The 20,410-nt window shown below is 46.8% G+C and overlaps 1 protein-coding gene across 1 annotated transcript; it reads right to left on the bottom strand.

Annotated features, from left to right (window-relative positions):
* Positions 1-17,018: 17,018 nt before the first annotated feature.
* helt (helt bHLH transcription factor) lies at positions 17,019-19,545 on the bottom strand. Its single transcript, XM_038803975.1, has 4 exons — positions 19,460-19,545; positions 19,023-19,127; positions 18,822-18,918; positions 17,019-17,874 (listed from the first exon to the last, which is right to left on the bottom strand). Exons 1-4 carry the CDS (start codon positions 19,484-19,486, stop codon positions 17,378-17,380), a joined length of 726 nt encoding a protein of 241 aa, XP_038659903.1. The 5' UTR covers positions 19,487-19,545; the 3' UTR covers positions 17,019-17,377.
* Positions 19,546-20,410: the final 865 nt, after the last annotated feature.

The raw sequence follows: 20,410 nt of genomic DNA on the forward strand, positions 1-20,410 counted from the left end.
AGAAATGCGTTTTCCGCACAACCAGACTAGCCATCCTCGGCTATGTCGTGGAAACGGAGTCCTGGGCCCAGGCCCGGACCGTATGCGCCCCCTCTTAGAACTCCCCCTCCCCCATTGCCCCAAGGCCCTCAAACGGTGCTTGGGCTTCTTCTCCTACTATGCCCAGTGGTTCCCTCAATATGCGGACAAAGCCCGCCCACTCTTTAGGACCACACGATTTCCTCTGTCAGCTGAGGCACGCCAGGCACTTCAACTGCATCAAGGAGGACACCGCCAAAGTGGCCATGCGGGCGGTGGATGAATCCACTCTATTCCAGGTTGAGAGCGACGCCTCAGAGGTAGCTCTAGCAGCCACACTAAATCAGGGAGGGAGACCAGTCGCACTTTTCTCCCGTACCCTCTCCGCTTCAGAACTCCGACACTCCTCAGTAGAGAAAGGAGCACAAGCCATTGTGGAGGCTATTCGTTACTGGAGGCACTACCTCGCAGGTAGGAGGTTCACCCTCATCACTGACCAAAGATCGGTTGCCTTTATGTTTGATAACTCGCAAAGGGGCAAAATAAAAAATGATAAAATTCTTCGGTGGAGGATAGAACTCTCCACCTATAGCTACGATATTAAGTATCAACCCGGGAAGCTCAACGAGCCTCTGGATGCCCTATCCCGTGGGACATGCGCCAGCGCGCAGATTGACCGACTGAAAGTCATCCACAACAACCTCTGCCACCCGGTGGTCACCCGGCTCGCACACTACATCAGAGCCCGAAATCTGCCTTTCTCCAACGAGGAGGTAAAAGCGGTCACCAGGGACTGCCTGATATGTGCGGAGTGCAAACCGCACTTCTATAGACCAGACAGGGCCCACCTGGTCAAGGCTTCTAGGCCCTTTGAAGGCCTCGCGATTGATTTCAAAGGGCCACTCCCCTCAACTAACAAGAACGTTTACTTTCTAACCGTCGTAGATGAGTTCTCCCGTTTCCCATTTGCTATCCCGTGCCCCGACATGACCTCCCACACAGTCATTAGGGCCCTGCATAGCATCTTCACCCTGTTTGGTTTCCCCAGCTACGTGCACAGCGACCGGGGTTCGTCCTTCATGAGCGACGAGCTGTGTCAGTACCTGCTCGACAAGGGCATTGCCTCGAGCAAGACTACCAGCTACATTGAACATAGAACAGTACAGCACAGAACAGGCCCTTCAGCCCTCGATGTTGTGCCGAACAATGATCACCCTACTTAAACCCACATAACCCGTAGACCCATAACCCAACAATCCCCCCATTAACCTTACACTACGGGCAATTTAGCATGGCCAATCCACCTAACCCGCACATCTTTGGACTGTGGGAGGAAACCGGAGCACCCGGAGGAAACCCACGCACACACGGGGAGGACGTGCAGACTCCACACAGACAGTGACCCAGCCGGGAATCGAACCTGGGACCCTGGAGCTGTGAAGCATTGATGCTAACCACCATGCTACCGTGAGGCCCCAAGCAAACTAGAAGTTCGGTGCCACAGATATTCTGCCAACACCATTGAATTGGGAACATTTCTTCACAGGCTCCAAGCTTTGACCCAAAGGCACTGCTGAGATTTGAACTCAGGATCTCCTGTTTACTAGACAGGCGTGTTAACCATCTAAGCCACAGCACTAACCTTAAATGTAAGGTACCCAATTAGATATTTTTTTCCAATTAAGGGGCAATTTAGCCTGGCCAATCCACCTCGTCTGCGCATCTTTGGGTTGTGGGGGTGAAACCCATACAAACATAGGGAGAATGTGCAAACTCCACATGGACAGTGACCCGGGGCCAGGATCGAACCCGGGTCCTCAGTGCCGCAGTCCCAGTGCTAACCCCTGCACCACATGCCGCCCTACAACCCCAGGGGGAACGGGCAGGTGGAGAGGGAGAACACGATGGTCTGGAAGACCGTCCTACTGACCCTCCGATCTAGAAAGCTCCAAGTCTCCCAGTGGCAGGAAGTCCTCCCAGACGCGCTCCACACTATTAGGTCCCTCTTATGCACAGCGACCAATCAGACCCCTCACGAGAGGCTCTTCATTTTTTCCAGGGGCACTAAAATGGGGGTCTCGCTTCCGGCATGGCTGAGGACACCGGGCCCAGTACTCCTGAGGAAACACGTCAGGGCACACAAAACCAACCCCCTTGTTGAGAAGGTGCGTCTGCTCCACTCCAACCCCCAGTATGCCTTCGTCGAGTTCCCTGACGGCCGTCAGGACACAGTATCCCTCCGGGATCTGGCACCCGCCGGATCCATCACCCCCCGGATCCATCACCCCCTCTCCCCCACAGAAGGACCCCTCACCCTACATCCCATGCTGCCGCCCCCTCGCGCTCCTGAGCCCACGAGCTCGCTCCACCAGTTCCGTGCACCCGTGCTGGCCAGCCCCCAGCGCCCCCAGTCCCCGGTCGAACCAGAAGAGTATGAAGCTCGGACACAACCCTCCCTGGAGTCCGCCATCGTACCCCAGCACACAACACCCATCCAGCCACCGCAAGAGGCTGCAACCCCGGTGCTCCGCAGATCACAGCGGACAGTTCGACCACTGGACAGACTTACTTTGTAGACTACCATCCCCGCCGGACTTGATTTTTTTGCAGGGGCTGAATGCGGTGAATGTAACTTAGTAATTCACACTGTATTTACCAATACCATTGTAAGCGCAGTAGCGTTATCTGACCACTAGGGGGAATAGCTCTGGGAATGCCCAGGAGTTTGTACAGGGCTCCACCCTTGGCTCCCCCCACGACTCCTCCCCCCTGTACTGCTGCATAAATACCCTTGTCCAGAGTTAGCCTGCAGTTCATCAAGAGTTCAATAGGTAACAGGCTGGCTCTGTAGTAAGTAGATTAAAACCACTGTTCATATCTTAAAGCACGTGTCTAGTGAATTGATGGTTCCATCAGTGTTCAATTCTGGTCTCCGCAATACCAGAAGGATGTGCAGGATTTGGACAGGGTGCAGAGGAGGTTTACCAGGCTGTTGCCTGGAATGGAGGGCAAGGTTGAATAAACTTGGTTTGTTCTCACTGGAGCGATGGAGGTTGAGGGGGCGACTTGATAGAAGTCTACAAAATTATGAAGGGCATGGACATTGTAGATAGTCAGAAGCTTTTTCCAAAGGTGGAGAGGTTAATTACTAGGGGACAGAGGTTTAAAGTGCAAAGGGAAAAGTTTAGAGGAGATGTGCAAGGTAGGTTTTTCACACAGAGGGTAGTGGGTGCCTGGAACTCGCTGCCAGAAGAGGTGTTGGAAGCAGGTATGATAGTGATAGTTTAAGGGCGCCTTGATAAATTCATGAAAAGGATCGGAATAGAGGGATATGTACCCCGGAAGTGTAGATGATTTTAGTTTAGATAGGCAGCATGGTCAGCGCAGCCTTGGGGTACTTCTGCTGTACTTTTCCTTGTTCTTTGGTCTTTGGATGTGGTTGAGGCAGATTCTATGATGGCTTTCTAAAGGAAATTTGATAGTTATCTGTAGAAAACAATTGTAAGGCTATGTGGAAAGGGTGGGGGAATGGACCTATGAGTTGCATTTTCAAAGAACTGGCACATACACAAGGGGTGGAATAATAACAATAATAATCGCTTATTGTCACAAATAGGCTTCAATGAAGTTACTGTGAAACGCCCCTAGTCGCCACATTCCGGCGCCTGTTCGGGGAGGCCAGTACGGGAATTTAACCCGCGCTGCTGGCATTGTTCTGCATTACAAACCAGCTAGTTAGCCCACTGTGCTAAACCAGCCCCTTTGGAATGACCTCCTGTGCTGAAATCAATCTATGATTCTATGATAATATTTTCCCTTTCTTGTTCATAGTCGACATTTCCACATGTCAAATATAAAAATATAAGTGTAGTCTGTTTAATTATTATCCCTGTGATACAATGGGTTAATAAATTCTGTGACCTGGTATTGAGTCATTTAGAACATAGAATCCCTTCAGTGCAGAAGGAGGCCATTCGGCCCATCAAGTCTGCACCGACCTTCTGAAGGAGCACCCTACCTAGGCCCACTCCCCCACTCTATATCCATAATCCCACTGAACCTGCACATCTTTGGAAACTAAGGGGCAATTTAGTGTGGCCAATCCACCTAACCTGCACATCGTTGAACTGTGGGAGGAAACCGGAGCACCCGGAGCAAACCCACACAGACACTGGGTGCATGTGCAAACTCCACACAGACGGTCATCCAAGACCAGAATCAAACCCTAGTGTGCTAACTCCTGTGCCACCGTGCGACCATGAAGGTTCCATCCATTCTTCATTTGATTGAAGCCTGCAAAGAAGGACAGTGCCTTCAGGATATAGTTTGGAAAATAAATAACGTTTTCTGTATTTGCATGTCATCCAATGAGCCCCGATGAAAGTGCCATCTGTAAATATGTGGATTACTTTGTTGGGCTACCTTGTCACGCCACAACTCACATCTGCATAGAATATTAATTGTGCCAGCATATCCTAAAGCGTTGCACACAATGGAAGAGATAAATAGGCAACAGGCAGGAGTTAGCAGATGGGTTAGACTAGAGGAAGTGACAGAACCAGTAGTTGACAATAGGGAAGGGCAACAAATGCTGGCCTAACAAGTGACGTCCACATCCCGTAAATGAATTTTTAAAAAATATGGATATTGCGGAGGTTTTTGGAGGAGGGGAGAAATGAATAAGGGAGTGATTTGAAAAAGAATGATAACTGGCATGACACGTGCATGATAACTGAAAATCCTGCTGGTGAAGTGGAGAGACAGGGAGACATAATAAATCAATGCTGAGAGATGGCTGGGATGCGGAGTTGTAGCAGATTCCAGAAGTAGGGTGTGGTTCAACCTTAAAAAAGTCTTGGTGGAAAAAGGCTGAGACTATTGAAATTGAAAAGTTGGGTGATGTGAAATATGTGAAGTTAGTACAGTAGATAATCAGAACCTGGTAAATGATAGGATGTGGGCTGTGCAGTTTAGAAATTTTCCAGTTTTTGAAGGATGCAAATCAGAAGGATGGTTATATTTGAATCCGGAAATGACAGGAGCATTTATATGAGTTTCAGCAATGGTGAGGGCAATGCAGGAACAAAGCCGGGTGATGTTATATCGCTATAAGTGATGTGGTCTTGGTGAAGACTAGGGTGTGAATGTGCATTGATGTGGAACAACTCTTCATACCACATAATGTAGGATAATGAAAACATACTTCTATTGAATAAGCTTGGGTTTGGTATTCCCCAAACTGTACATAATCACTTGATTGATTGGTACTCTGCTTCATCTCAATAATAGCAGAAATTGGTAGGATTTTGTTACACACTGCACCACAAGGAACTACTTGGTATTGAGACATCAACTTATGCACATATCCGCAGCAAGCAAAAGGGCATTTCAATTAATGTTTATATCTACAATGAAGGGGAGAACATTTAGTCAAGACTTCCAGCCTCAATTGCTGTTTACAGTTCTTTCCTGGAAAGTGCACACATAGATTGGATAGGGGCATTCTTGAGCCACGTGTGGTCAGTGGAATCGCAAACTGTACTTCTCACCTCCCAACTTTCTTCCATGAACCTACTGACTCTTTTGGGCTCTGATTTCATGGGCACCAGCAGGCTAAAACACTTTGGGAATTGACCATTTTTTGATGGAGAATAGCTTTTTTTTGGGTCTTTCACAGGACGTTGGCATTGCTGGCTAGGCCAGCATGATTATTGCTCATGCCTAAATTCCCTTGAGAAGGTGGTAGTGAGCTGCCTTCTTAAACCGCTGTAGTCCATGTGGTTGTAGGGACACCCACAGTGAAGGAATGGCGATATAGTTCCAGGTCAGGGTCATGTGTGGCTTGGAGGGGAACTTGTAGGTAGTGGTGTTCCCCTGCATCTGCTGCTCATGATCATTCAGCTGGTAGAGGTCACAGGTTTGCAAGGTACTGTCAAAGGAGCCTTAGTGATATTGCTGCAATGCATATTGTAAATGGTACACACAGCTGCCATTGTCGATGGAGAAAATGGATATCATATCATAGAATTTACAGTGCCCATCGAGTCTGCACCGGCTCTTGGAAAGAGCACCCTACCCAAGGTCAACACCTCCACCTTATCCCCATAACCCAGTAATCCCACCCAACACTAAGGGCAATTTTGGACACTGAGGGCAATTTATCATGGCCAATCCACCTAACCTGCACATCTTAGGACTGTGGGAGGAAACCGGAGCACCCGGAGGAAACCCACGCACACACAGGGAGGATGTGCAGACTCCACACAGACAGTGACCCAAGCTGGAATCGAACCTGGGACCCTGGAGCTGTGAAGCAATTGAGCTATCCACAAGGCTACCGTGATGTTGGAGGTAGTGGGCTGTTTTGTCCTGGGTGGTGTTGAGTTCCTTGAGTATTGTTGGAGCTGCACTCATCCAGACAAGTGGAGAGTTTTCCATCACACTTCTGATTTGTGCCTTATAGATGCTGAAGAGGCTTTAGGAATGGAGGAGGTGAGTTACTCGCCGTAAAACTGCCTGGGCTGGATCCTCCGCAGCCCAGTGCCGAAATCGTGTTTGGCTCGGGGGTGGAGAATCGACGTTTATGCCCGAATCAGGCCCGCCGCTGCTCCCACGATTCTCGGGTCCCCGGAGAATCACTCACGCACAATTTACGCGGCGTGGCTGGGGGGCCCTCCTAGCAATACTCCGGTCCCGACCGGACGAATTCCGGATGGCATGGTTCTAATCACGTCTGGCCGGTCGGGACTCTCGCACGGCGGCTGCGGACTCAGTCTCCGCGGCCGCCTTGGTGGGGCGGGAGGTCAAGCACCCGGGGGGGGGGGCCTTATGGGCAGCCGGGGCGGCGATCGGGCGGGTCATATAGAGCGACGCGCAGATGATCGTTGGGACCTTGTTTCTTGGTCCTGGTCCGTGGTCCGAGTCCGCCATCATGTTTGGCGCCGCCGCTGGAGGCCGCCGCCATATGCATGCGCGGACCCGGGACCAGAAGTGCCGGGGCACATATCTGCAGCGAAAGCTGTGTGCAACTCCCCGGGTCCCTGCCAGTCCCCTGCAGGGAGGTGAATTGGTCTTTATTTTTTTTTAGGAAAGTCTGGAGTGAAACGCCCCATTTTTGGAGAATCCAGCCCCCTGCCTCTGACCTGCTGCTGTGGTTACAGTATTTATATAGCTGGTCCAATTCAGTTTCTGATCAATGTTTACTAACAGCACTGTCCAGAAGACATATATACAAAGAATATCAGTACATCACAATCATAATTTGAGGGAAAATTTGTGGAAGGGGTAGAATGGGTGAGGAATGTCGTGATTTGTTATTTTGTGCATACAGTAAGTCCTCACTACAAGCTGTCATTGCGTTCCTGAAAATTGCTACTTTAAGTGAATCAACTTCATGTGAATTATTGTTTCCCACAGGAATCATTGTTAAAGCTGGAGTTCGGTTCTGTTGGATATTTCTTGTCTGGGGAAAAACAATGTAAAAGCTAAGTACTGTATCACAGGTGTGCAGCCCTGTGCATTCCCAGCTGAAATAACTTGCAAAATAAAATAAATCACTAGATGTAAAATAAATCCTGTAAAAACTCAAACTGAATAACACTCACCAGTCTCTCTCTCTTTTCCTAGGCAGTCCCTCGGATTCGGAGATGATGTGCTACCATCCTGGCTCAATGGGTTGAAGAGATGTTTGTCTTGTTCAGGAATGCTTTGAGGACATTCCAAAAAGAATTTCAGAGGAGGTGGTTCTGGGTGATTTAGAGCCTCGATGCGGGGCATGTTGGCTTGGGGGAAGACCTGGCTGTTGTACTGTCTTTCTTACCACTGGATTTGGAAGATCTTCTGAAGACACTGCTGGTGGTGCTTTGAGATATCCTGGTCCTCTTCTGTGGAGCTCAATGACTGAAGTTGGAGTGATTTGGTTTTTAATTGAAGGCAGTATGCAATAGACAGGTCCTAGTGGAGTCAATGGGATGAAGGATTGTTAGCAACCTTGAAAAATCTATCCAAGGGCTGTTGGACAGTTTTCTTTTGCTTCTCCCAGTAGGTATTTTTGTAGCAGTTAATTAAATCCTGTTCATTTTGACACTGTGCTCTCTGTTCAGGTCATCCCCTGTGATGATTTCCATTGCATCGTCTATGAGATGGAAAGTTCTTGATATTCATTTTGTTGACATAATTCGAGGGGTTGATGTTTCAACACAGTCTTCCTCTTCAGCTCATTGACTCTCGAGCTGCATTAAGCCTTCACTGGGCTATTCCTGTCATTGAGTTGCAAGCAGAATAGTCAGGTGCCCTTTGGCTGCTTTAAATCCTGGTATCATCCTCTCCTCCTTCGAAAAGTGTGTTCTTTGTGCCATACATTTCCAAAACAGCCCTACCTAATTAAAAACTTATTTTGGTATATAGCCACTTTCTTCAATGACTCTGTTCAAAAGGTAGTGTGTTCATCAGCCACTTGTGTATCAGCACTAGCTGATTCGCTGGACATTTTAATGTTGTGCAGATAGGAATACCTCTTGGAAAGCTCGACCCATCCATGACTAACATCACCCTGCTCGTTCTGTAAGTATTAATACAGGCTTTGGGCTTCTTTTTGGGTGACCACCAAACTAAGATACACCTGGTGCTGGATTTGGTCTTCGATCCAGAGTGCCAAGAGTCTTTCCATGTTCTCTATTGTGGCACCTCTAGTCCAACTCACCCTGCCAGCACTTAAAGGTGTGACACTTTGTTTGATATTGTCAGTGTTATTATGGAATGTTCCTGCTGATGTTGGAGGTAGCCGAGGCACTGTAGCAATATCATCAACTTGTTCTCCAGCCTCGAGGTGCTTTATTTGCAGCAGCAGGTACACAACCACCTCTAACTGGGCATTTCTCACCTATGTTTAAAAATAATTAAGAAGTCCCACCCACAGAAAAACTCCAAAATTTAAATCAAATTTAAACCTTCCAACTTTTTGTTCGAAAAAATAACTTTGAAAGTGATGCAAAAGCCTCACCCAAAACTCTGACTTTGAAAACCTCCGTCTTTCATCGAATCCCTACAGAACAAAAGGAGGCCATTTGGCCCATCAAGTTTGCACCAACCCTCTGAAAGAGCACCTTACCTAAGCCCATTCCTCCGCAGCCCCGAAACCTCACCTAACGTTTGGACACTAAGGGGCAATTTAGCATGGCCAATCCACCTAACCTGCACATCTTTGAACTGTGGGAGGAAAGCAAAGCACCTGGAGGAAACCCACGCAGACACAGAGAAAATGTGCAAACACCACACAGAGAGTCACCCATGGTCAGAATCGAACCCAGGTCCCTGGCGCTGTGAGGCAGCAGTGTTGACCACGGTGTGCCCCTATAAAAGCAAGATTGATGTCTTCAAGATAGGATCACATAACATTACAATAGCACCGACCCAAAACAGGAAGATGCACAAAACAGGAGAAAGCGCTCTAGTGGAGAATCACATTTATAATGAGGAAATGGGACCTAAAATGAACATCACTTTAAGCGAATTCACTTAAATCGGGGCACCTTAAAATAAAGACTGACTGTACTGCATTTGAGCATGTCTTGGTTTTAGGGGTTGCTATGTTGAAACATTTTTTAGTCAGTATCTATTTTTATCTTTCCTCCCTGACATTGCGTTTCAGTTTCAAGAAAATATGTACCGGACTAGCAGTTACATCCACTGAGGCAGTAATGTTTGTTGGGGTAACCACACGTCCACTGATACTATTTCAAAAATAGTACTCAGAGTTAATAATAATCACTTATTGTCACAAGTAAGGCTTCAGTGAAGTTACTGTGAAAAGCCCCTAGTCGCCACATTCCGGCGCCTGAATTCCGGTACGGGAATTGAACCCGCGCTGCTGCCTTGTTCAGCATTACAAGCCAGCTGTTTAGCCCAGTGTGCTAAACCAGCCCCATCACAGCTCAGAAAGAGGCCCTTTGGCCCATCATGTCACCACTTGCCATCAAGCACCTATTTATTCTAATCCCATTTTCCGGCACATAGTCTTGTATGCTATGATGTTTCAAGTGCTCATCCTAATGGAGTAATACCAGTATGCACTGTAATCCTGCATATACTATTCTCCCCTTCTCAACCTTATCTTAAACTAGACCCACATATAATGCTCACTTAGTACTAAACACTGCAAGGAAATGTGGAACAACAATAATAATAGCTTATTGTCACAAGTAAGCTTCAGTGAAGTTACTGTGAAAAGCCCCTCATGCCTGTTCGGGGAGGCTGGTATGGGAATTGAACTCACGCTGCCAACCTTATTCTGCATTGCAAGCCAGCTGTTTAGTTCACTGTGCTAAACCAGCCAAGAGCAACTCCCCTTAGAAAAGACAGATGATTGGAAAAAAAATGACAAAAAACAGGAACTTCTATAATGTCTAATGTTAGGCTTTCCATGTTTGATATATCACACAGCATTAATCAATGTATCTTGCACAAAATATTGATACTACATTATTAAAACTCACAGAAAAATATATCTGTTCCAGAAATATAGTGCCAAGAAATTATATATTACTAATGGAATTGACTATCTGGGGGCTAAATGAATTGTGATTACAAAACATAGACTGCTGTATAAATAATGTTTACAAACCAGTCTTTTAAGAATGAGAAAGAAAAGGCTATAAAAAGACATCAGTAAAGTTAATCCATAGGATATGTGTCTTATTTTTTTGCTGTTTCTTATTAAGGAACATTAGCAACGGAAACATAATGGAGATGTTATAGAGTCACAATTGTGCTCACTCCATGCCTATGTTTAAACTTAAACTATAAGCCACACAGCAATCAGAACTGTAAACTAATCAATGAAAAATGGAACCAACAGTTATCTCTAAGCACCATTAGCATCTGTGCACGACAATTGAAAAGTTGTCCTGCTGGTTTTCACCTCTACATTAGACATCCGATTTATTCATCTTTGGATTAATTAATTGCTACTATATTTTTTTAGCAGTTACTATCACAATAAAGGTTTGTTAATATGTCCAGTAACTCTGCTTGTGATGCATGTACAAGTAGCCTTTATAATAAGAAGCTTTATTAGAATGACTGATTTAATCATCTATTTAGATTAAATGACATACACAAAATGCCTACCTTGAAGAAGTTCTACTCTTCTCTTTTATTTTTAAATATTTCTTTATTCGCCTCCTTTTTCGCATTTTCTCCCAAATTTACACCCACCAACCATAAACAATAATCAGTAATAAACAATAACCAGTAACAAATATGTCAATCCCCATATCGATAACAATGATCCCATCCTCCCACCAAACCCAAAACATGTTCACATAGACAACTGACAAAAAGGAATCAGGGATCACCCATAGCCACCATTAACACCCATCGCCCCCCTCCCCCCAACCCTCCCCCCCAACTAATGTTCGATGTTATCCAGTTCTTGAAAGTGCATAATGAATAATGCCCATGAATTGTAGGACCCTTCCATCCTTCCCCTCAGTTCAAACTTAACCTTCTCAAGAGTCAAAAATTCCAACAGATCCAGGTGGAGAGGCTGCCCTCCAACCCATCAGTATCCGCCTTCGGGCGATCAAATAGGCAAAGGCTACAACATCTGCCTCCGCACCCGTTTCCAACCCTGGCTGGTCCGACACCCCGAATATGGCCTCCCGGGGGCCCGGGTCTAGTTTCACGTGCACCACTTTAGAAATTATCCTAAAAACCTCCTTCCAGTACTCCCCTAGCTTTGGAAAGGACCAAAACACATGAGCGTGGTTAGCACCCCCTACTGACCCCCCCCCCCCCACCCCGCAACGTTCACACACATCTTCTACTCCTTCAAAGAATCGGCTCATCCTCGCCCTTGTGAGGTGTGCTCTGTATACCACCTTCAGCTGTATCAGCCCCAACCTCGCACAAGAGGGGAGGCATTCACTCTCCGGAGCACCTCACACCAGAACCCCTCCTCCATATCCTCTCCCAACTCTTCCTCCCACTTTGCTTTGATCCCTTCTAGCGGTGCCTTCTTCTCCTCCAAAATAGCTCCATAAACCGCTGACACTACCCCCTTCTTCAGTCCCCCTGTCGTCAGCACCTCCTCCAGCAATGTGGAGGCCGGGTCCTCCGGGAAGTTCTGTATCTCCTTTTTTGCAAACTCTCGAACCTGCATGTATCTAAACATTTCCCCCTGCTCCAGCCCTTACTTTGCTTCCAGCTCCTTCAGTCCTGCAAACCGACCCCTAAGAAATAAATCTTTTAGTGTCTTAATCCCCTTCTCCTCCCATTTCTGAAAATTTCCATCCAACCTCCCCGGCTCAAATCTGTGGTTCCCTCGAATCGGCATTTCCCTTGACCCTGTCCCCAACCCAAAGTGCTGCCGAAACTGTCTCCAGATTTTCAGTGAAGCTATTATTACCAAACTCCCTGAGTATTTCCCCGGAGCTATCGGGAGTGGTGCTGTTGCTGGTGCTTTCAGTCCCGACCCCCTGCACAAACGCTCCTCCATTCTGACCCACTGGGAATCAACCCCTCTGACCCAGCTCCACACCTTCTCCACATTCGCCGCCCAGTAGTAAAACATCAGGTTCGGAAGACCCAAACCCCCTGCCTGCTTTCCCCTCTGTAGTAGCACCTTTCTGACTCTGGCCACCTTCCCTCCCCATATGAACGGCATAATCCTTCCCTCAATATCTCTGAAAAAAGCCTTTGGCAGGAAAATCGGCAGGCATTGAAAAATAAACAGAAATCGCGGCAACACATTCATTTTAACCGCCTGTACCCGACCCGCCAGTGACAAAGGGAGACCATCCCACCTTGCCAGATCAGCCTTCACTCTCCCCAGCAAACTAGAGATGTTGTACCTGCGAAGCCTCCCCCACTCCCGGGCCACCTGCACCCCCAGATACTAAAGTGAGTCCCTCCCCCACGGAATGACAGCCCCCCCACCCCTGCCCCCGCCCCGGCTGAGGCACCACAAAATACTCACTCTTGTCTCGATTCAGCTTGTACCCCAAGAAAGACCCAAATACTTGAAGCAGCTCCAATATTCCCCCCATCTACACACTCAGTTCCGACACGTACAACAGCAAGTCATCGGCATATAAGGACACCCTATGCTCCATCCCCCTCCCACACTATTCCTTTCCATACCCCCGAACTTCTTAACGCGATGGCCAACGGCTCAATCGCGAGTGCAAACAGCAGGGGGGACATAGGACATCCCTGCCTAGTCCCACGGTGGAGAGAAAAGTATCTGCTCTTCTCTTTAACGGGATGTCTCTTGCACCTTTTTTTCCACTGACCCATCCTCCCATTTTCAACAATATAAACCCATCACATTCCCACCTCACTTCAGTTCCGAAAAAGTGTCTTAGACTTGAATCATTGACTGTTTCTTTCTCTGCAGATGCTGACAGACCTGCTGAGTTTTCCCTGCATTTGTTTTTATTGCAAATAATACAAATTTTATTCACAGGCTTTGATTACATCTGCGGCCATTCTCTGATATCAGAGAACAATTCAAGTCCTGGAATAACTACTTCCATGGCCTCTACACAGTTACATTACTGTTATTTCTGAAAGGGGAAAAGCTTATAAAAGGATGTATAGTTTGACGGTGAGATGGTGGCGTAATGGTATTGGCACTGGACTAGTAATCCAGACACCCAGAGTAATGTTCTTGGCTCCCCAGTTCAAATCCCACCATGGCAGATGGTGAAATTTGATTTCAATAAAATTCTGGAATTTAAAGTCTAATGATGACCTTGAAATTTATGACATTGCTGATTGTCATAAAAACTCATCTGGCTGTCGTAACCCCATCTGGCCTACATGTGACTCCAGACCCACACAGTGATGCAGTTATTCTTAACTGCCCTCCACTGAAATGGCCTAGCACTCAGGTTAAGACTAATTAGGGATGGGCAACAAATCCTAGCCCAGCCAGCCATGCCCACATCCCAAGAACGAATTTTTAAAAAATTCTCTACCTCCTTAACTGATTTTGTCGGGATGTTGATGTGATCTGGGACTCATGGCCACAGTCACGTTTAGGATCATCCACTTATGGAGCAGGTGGCTGCATTGTCCATGTCCTGCGTAGATTCTTTAAAAAAAAATTTCGAGCACCCAATTCATTTTTTCCAATTGAGGGGCAATTAAGCATGGCCAAACCACCTACCCTGCACATCTTTGGGCTGTGGGTGCGAAACCCACGCACACACGGGGAGAATGTGCAAACTCCACATGGGCAGTGACCCAGACCAGGATCGAACCTGGGACCTCAGTGCCATGAGGGTGCAGTGCTGACCACTGCGCCACCATGCTGTCACCTATGCAGATTCAGTTGAACACTGTCCACTGTCTTCAGTGGAAATCAAAGGATCTCCCATCGGGTTAATGCATTATACAGCATTAAATGGTTCTGTCAATTTGGACAATGTGTTGATACCAGTTTCATAAATATTAGCTACCACTTCCTAGAATGGCCGGTGTGAGTCTAAATGTTTTCTTGGTGGGCTTCAAGAATGGGAGGGTGAGGGCAGCACGGTGGCCTAGTGATTAGCACAACCGCCTCGCGGCGCTGAGGTCCCAGGTTCGATCCCGGCTCTGGGTCACTGTCCATGTGGAGTTTGCACGTTCTCCCCGTGTCTGCGTGGGTTTCACCCCCACAACCCAAAAATGTGCAGAGTAGGTGGATTGGCCACGCTAAATTGCCCCTTAATTGGAAAAAATAATTGGCTAATCTAAATTTATTAAAAAAAAGAATGGGAGGGTGGTGTTGCTCATGATTTTTTTCCTGCTCACAAAGCACCATGGCATTGTGGCAAATTGTAGGAGGTAAAATGTGAGACAGGACTGGGAATCAGTCAATTGGTGTGGATCTAGGTGTCCTGGCTCCATAGCACTACACCTGACCCTGGAGAATTCCTGGAGTTAAAGGGGACCTGATTTTATTCTCATAATGTAATATAATATTGGTCTTTGCTTATTATATAGTTTGCAGATTGGCTGAGGCCTTTGCTGATCAGCCTTCCTCTCTCTCTCTATCCCTAGCTTCCTTTATTGAACTTAGGCCAAATGTTTATCCTGTTCCTGCACCTGTTATTCATATATAAAGAAAAGTATTCAATTTTCATTCCTTCATAAATGTTTGACCACTTAAATGCTAAAATGAGTGAATGTAGAGATACTGATTATGTAAATAATCTTAAAATATTATAACAATAGTCAATGCAAATGTTGCCAATCATTGCATCTAGCCAGATGATTGTGAATTTATTACTAAATATTGGTTGTTTGCCTTTACAATTGGGAAACTAGTTTAATGTTAGTGTATAGGTCAGGTTGTGTGCAACTAGTTTCGGATTTTATCTGACTATCTCAGTGAATCAGGTCCCAGCCATTCAGCGCGGAGGCAGGAACCGTTATTGTTGGTTTCAGTAACTGGGACATCAAACTGAAATATTTGTTGTTCTGGAGTTCTATGCGTAATTAACTCATATTCTCCACGTGAATGGCAAAGCTCCGTGCAAAATTTCTGGCATCCGGAGTCAGGGCTGTTGTCATTAACCCAGGTCGAGATGAATACTTTCCGCCCCCAAGCCTCTGACCAAGTATTTTAATTATATCTTAACTCATATAGAAGGAAGGCTCAATGGACTTCATGTTATGAATCCCATTGCATGTTACCTTATTTTGACCATGGGTCCAATCGTTGGTCCATGTGTAATGTTGTCCATGAGGACAAAGTGAGGGGGTTGGGGTTTGTGTGGAGGACAGCGTCAGGCTGGCACTGTTAGTACTCAGCCAGATCCACACACTTCTCAGGGACAGAGAGCGAGAAGGAGCCCTTTTCAGATCGTGAAGGATGCCATCCACCCCTCATCCCTAATGAGCAGAAATCACTCTTTAACCCTCCGCCCCGTGACTGAACCAGTTTTGCAGAGGGCGTTTATTTATTAACAAAACCCTCACACAAAAGAACAACGAACACGTGAAAACTATGGAAAGCGCAGACAGACCCTTTGTGCATTTTGGCTAGTGAAGGAGTCCAAACGTAAATCGGGCGAGGCATTATTGGAACTTCCAGGCTGGCCATGTGCTGGGCACGTAGAACGAAAATCCATTCGTCCGCCGAAATTAGTTTCCGATGATTCGTTTAGTTCTGGACTATGTGTCCCGTGTGCCGCTGAAACATGGTTAATGTCCCGAAAGGCTATAGAAGACATCGAATAGAATCCCTATAGTACAGAAGAGGGCCATTCGGCCCACCGACCCTCTCAAAGACCACTCTACCCAACCCCCGTCCTTATAACCCCACCTAGCCTGCACAACTTTGGACACTAAGGGCAGGTTGTGGAAACCCACGCAGACGTGCAAACTCCACACAGCCACCCAATTGAATCTGGGTCCCTGGCGCTGTGAGACAACAGTGCTAACCACTGTGCCAGGGTGCCGCAATGGAGAGTTATTTCAGCTGGTTTATCTAACATGCTGACCATATTGATATCACCTTCCTTTAAAGAAAGGGATGTGAACTAAGCTCTTTCCTCTCTCTCTGGATTGAGACGCACCGGGATGTTGCAATTCCTCCAGTCCATATTATACATTGTCATTCCAGAATACTTGAAGACTGAATCGATTTGGTTTCAGTGCAATGGTTCGGAATTTACGCAAACATCCAATTTCCCCTCCAGGTTTTGAAGAGGGAAACGCAGGAAAGCGGCTACATGGAGATGGACAATCGGTATTTTAAAATATCATAAAGTTGACGACAGACTATTGTTGTTTCTGGGCACATGTTTGTAAATAAAGCCACCGTGGCGCCACAAGAAATTAAACAAGACAGAGACACGATGGGAAGAATAAAATTGCACTCTTTAATTATTTTGCTATATTTCGTTAATCCTGCTTTTAAGATATGCATATATAAGACGATGCCCCCCCCCCCCCCCCCTCCTCTCCCTCCTCCTCCAATTTAAAGCAACTGCATTAAAATATATATTTCAGGTTATCGCGTTATACAATGTTAAATGAAGTAAGGTTGACATTTAAACTTGTCACCAACAGTCTCCAAGTGATATTCGTTCGCTTTCGAAGTAGATGGCATGGCATGGAACATACAGTATGTATCAACAGGAAATTGGAGATACTGCTGCTGCCAAGAGCCCGCGTAAAGCCCGATAGATTCCAGTGAGTCCCTTCATAAATTGAAGGACCAATTCGTAAACGGGCGATTCATACTGACTTGACGCCTCCTTACACAGTTCTTGCTCACTGCATTGCGATAGGGGCAGACCGAGTCTGAAGGGCTCTAACGTGGAGGGACGGCTTTATATGGATTCATGGCACCAGTCCCAAAGTCTTCCTAAACTTGTAGGTTTGGGTGCTGGGTGTTGTGCAGGCTAAAGGCGTTCGTGTGAGAATGTCCAATCAGGTTAATGTAGTGGCGATCGAGGCCTTGCACGGATTGCAGGAAGTTGTGCTGCTGCCCTGGGTTTGCAATGGGCACGGTCGGGCTGGGGATGAAGGGGAGCCCGGGGCTCCGAGCCGAGCCGTGCCAGTGTAGCGGCTGCGTCCTGCTCACCCCGGCCCCCTGCTGCAACAACGATTCGTTCAGACGCGAACTGGCGAACTCTGGCACGGGGTGAAACTGGTACGAGTATTCTGCGTCGTGGGTGGAGATGGGCCCGAATATGGGGTCGGTGCATCGGAGGGCTTTGGACTGCAAGAAGGCGAGGATTTGGGCGTATTTGGTGTCTTTGGTCTCCATACGCTCCACCGTGGTCAGATAATGGACCAGGTTCTTCATGCACTCGTGGTACCCAGCGTGGAAATAGTTCGCGAACTCTGTTAATAACTCGCCTAAGTAAAAGAAAGAAAAAAATAGATTTGTTCGGGCTCCGCGTTAACAACTATATTCCTACCCTCAACGTCAAGTTCTTTGAACACTCAGGTGGGGAAACCGATCATGTGGATAAAACCACATGGACTCTTGTAAATATACAATATATGCATGTTAAAGCATTAAACACTGGCATTTACAAATATATATACCAGTTTGCTGTGGGGTGTCGGGCGATTTCGAAAACGGATTGGAATTCAGGAATGAGACAGTCTGGAATTTCTCGGCCAAGTCTTGGGATTGATATTTCCAGTCGAGTGTTCTGATGCTGAATCAGAGAGGGTCTTGTTTATACAGTTTGTAAATGTCTGGGCGCAGAGCGGAGGAATTTGCTCTATCCAATCTGGACAGCTACTGTGCCCACTGTGGTGAACTCCAGCAAGGGTGGGTTAAAGGAAGGGGTGAGTTTGGGGCGCGTTTCACTGTTTCTGGTTGGGGAGATTTTCATGAAACGGGCGGCGAGAGAGAGTTCGCCCATTTCTCTGAAGTTATTTTCCTTTACATTTTACAAAATCCAAGTGCGCCAAACCGCCACAGTAATCCCGATGTCTATATGCGTAACGCCACCTCTCAAAACGTGTGTGGACTTGCCGAAGCTTCGTTGAGCTTCCATTATTATTATTATTATTATTATCATCTTCGGAACGAAGTTTTGGTTTTCGCAATGAAAATACAACTTTTCAAAAGAAACCGTGGACAGATACACACGCCCTGCTGACAAGTGAGAGATTGGCTTGATTTAAACCTCGTCTACCCCTCGTTACGCTCAAGCACATTAATAACTTCACCCACCCCCTTAGCCCGCCGAACAAAGTTACATTTTTTAAAAAGTGGTGAAACATTGTGAAGCACTGTCACTTTCTGATGATTCTTTTTAAAAGAAGAGGAGACGGTGGGGCACCTTTACCTTTCTCTCTCCCTCTGGCAAAGTCAGTCGAATGGAGAGCCCTCAAATACTGAACTGTCATTTCCAGAATCTCAGCCTTCTCCAGCTTCCCGGTGCCCTGCAATAAGAGACCACAGTGCCATAGCCACAGGTAAGAAACGTTCACAAGTCCAGCCTGCTGTTAAAAAAAAAACAGTTTTAAAAAATATGTCAGCAAAGTACCTGTTTCGCCAGTGCCATTGGGACAGTTTTGGCAAGTTCGTTCAGGCAGCGATTGATCCGGTCCCTGCGCCTCTTCTCAATCACCTTGTGGGACACTGGAGCGGTCTAAAAACAGCAACAACAAAAAATGGTTACAGAAATAAAATGGGAATTTGGGAAGCAGATGAATCCCACGGATGAATACGGTTTTATTAAGGGGGGGGGGGGGGGCGATGTGAACACCCCTCTCTGATGGAGAAGGTAGATGGGTTTTTATGGCGCTGGTGACTTATAGCTTTCAATAAAAAAAACATTAAATTAAAAATGTACTATATCAGCAGGAGGGGGTGGGGGGTGGCTAAACTGGATTGTAAATTGCAATGCCAAAAAAACCCATAATCTAGTTGAAAGAGAGCAAGGGAGTGGGGAAGGAGTTTGAATGAAGGTGCCCCTCTTACCTTGCGCTCTTTCGCTTTGCAGGACATCTTCAACTGAGCAATTAGCAGCCAGACCGTGTGTGCAGTAAAAAAAGGAAAACGCGACTGTGCTCCTCCCAAGGCTGAAAGTGGCTCCTTATAAAGCGATCATTATGGAGGCCGGGGGCATTCACTGCCTAAATTATTCGACGGGATTAGAGAGCGGGGCATTGGGGAATATGTGGTTAAAGGGGTGGCAGAAACCTGGGGCTGAGCCACTATAGACAGGGGTTAGCAGGGGGCAGCCCGGCTTTGTTCATCCACGTGGCTCTTCAAAGGACACGTGATCGCCTTCCGAATATCATTTGCATAGTAATAAAAAGGCGGGAAATGCGAACTAAGGCGGGTGTCTGTACTGATCCATCAGGGCGCAGTGCGCACAAGAACAGAAGAAAGACAGACACAAAACAGTTTCTCTTCCCACCCCCCCTGCCCTCCCCCTCCTCCTCCTCCTCTCCCTTTCCATTTCGCCTGTTTACAAAAAAAAAACTCAAGCGAGCGATCCCAGCCCTCAAGCATGTCCGGAGTCATTAAAGTAATTAATTAAGCCTTTAATAGGCTGTTCCGCGAGTTCAAGGGAAGGGGAAGGCTCCCGTTTGTTCTCACACGACTTGGTGACACATCCATTTTATGGGAGATGGCAAAGCTTTTGTTTCCACTCATTATTTATTGGAGACCTCGGCAGGTGTGGGATCGGGGCTGGCACACGAACATTGCCTGCTTCAAAAAATAAACTCCAGCCCCAGCAGACTTTGGCACACGAGGGCTACCCACCACTGGATTCGATTTGGTGGGCTCAATTTGTAGCCTATTATCCTATAAGAAAATGTCTATTGAAACGAATGAATAGTTGCGTTGGCCTAAATTTTAATAATGGGAGATCTTTAAGCATTGTAGGGGAAGAGAGAGAATAGAGGGAGAAAAAAATCAAAG

This window comes from Scyliorhinus canicula, chromosome 8 (assembly GCF_902713615.1).
Source record: "Scyliorhinus canicula chromosome 8, sScyCan1.1, whole genome shotgun sequence".
Classification (NCBI taxonomy): domain Eukaryota; kingdom Metazoa; phylum Chordata; class Chondrichthyes; order Carcharhiniformes; family Scyliorhinidae; genus Scyliorhinus; species Scyliorhinus canicula.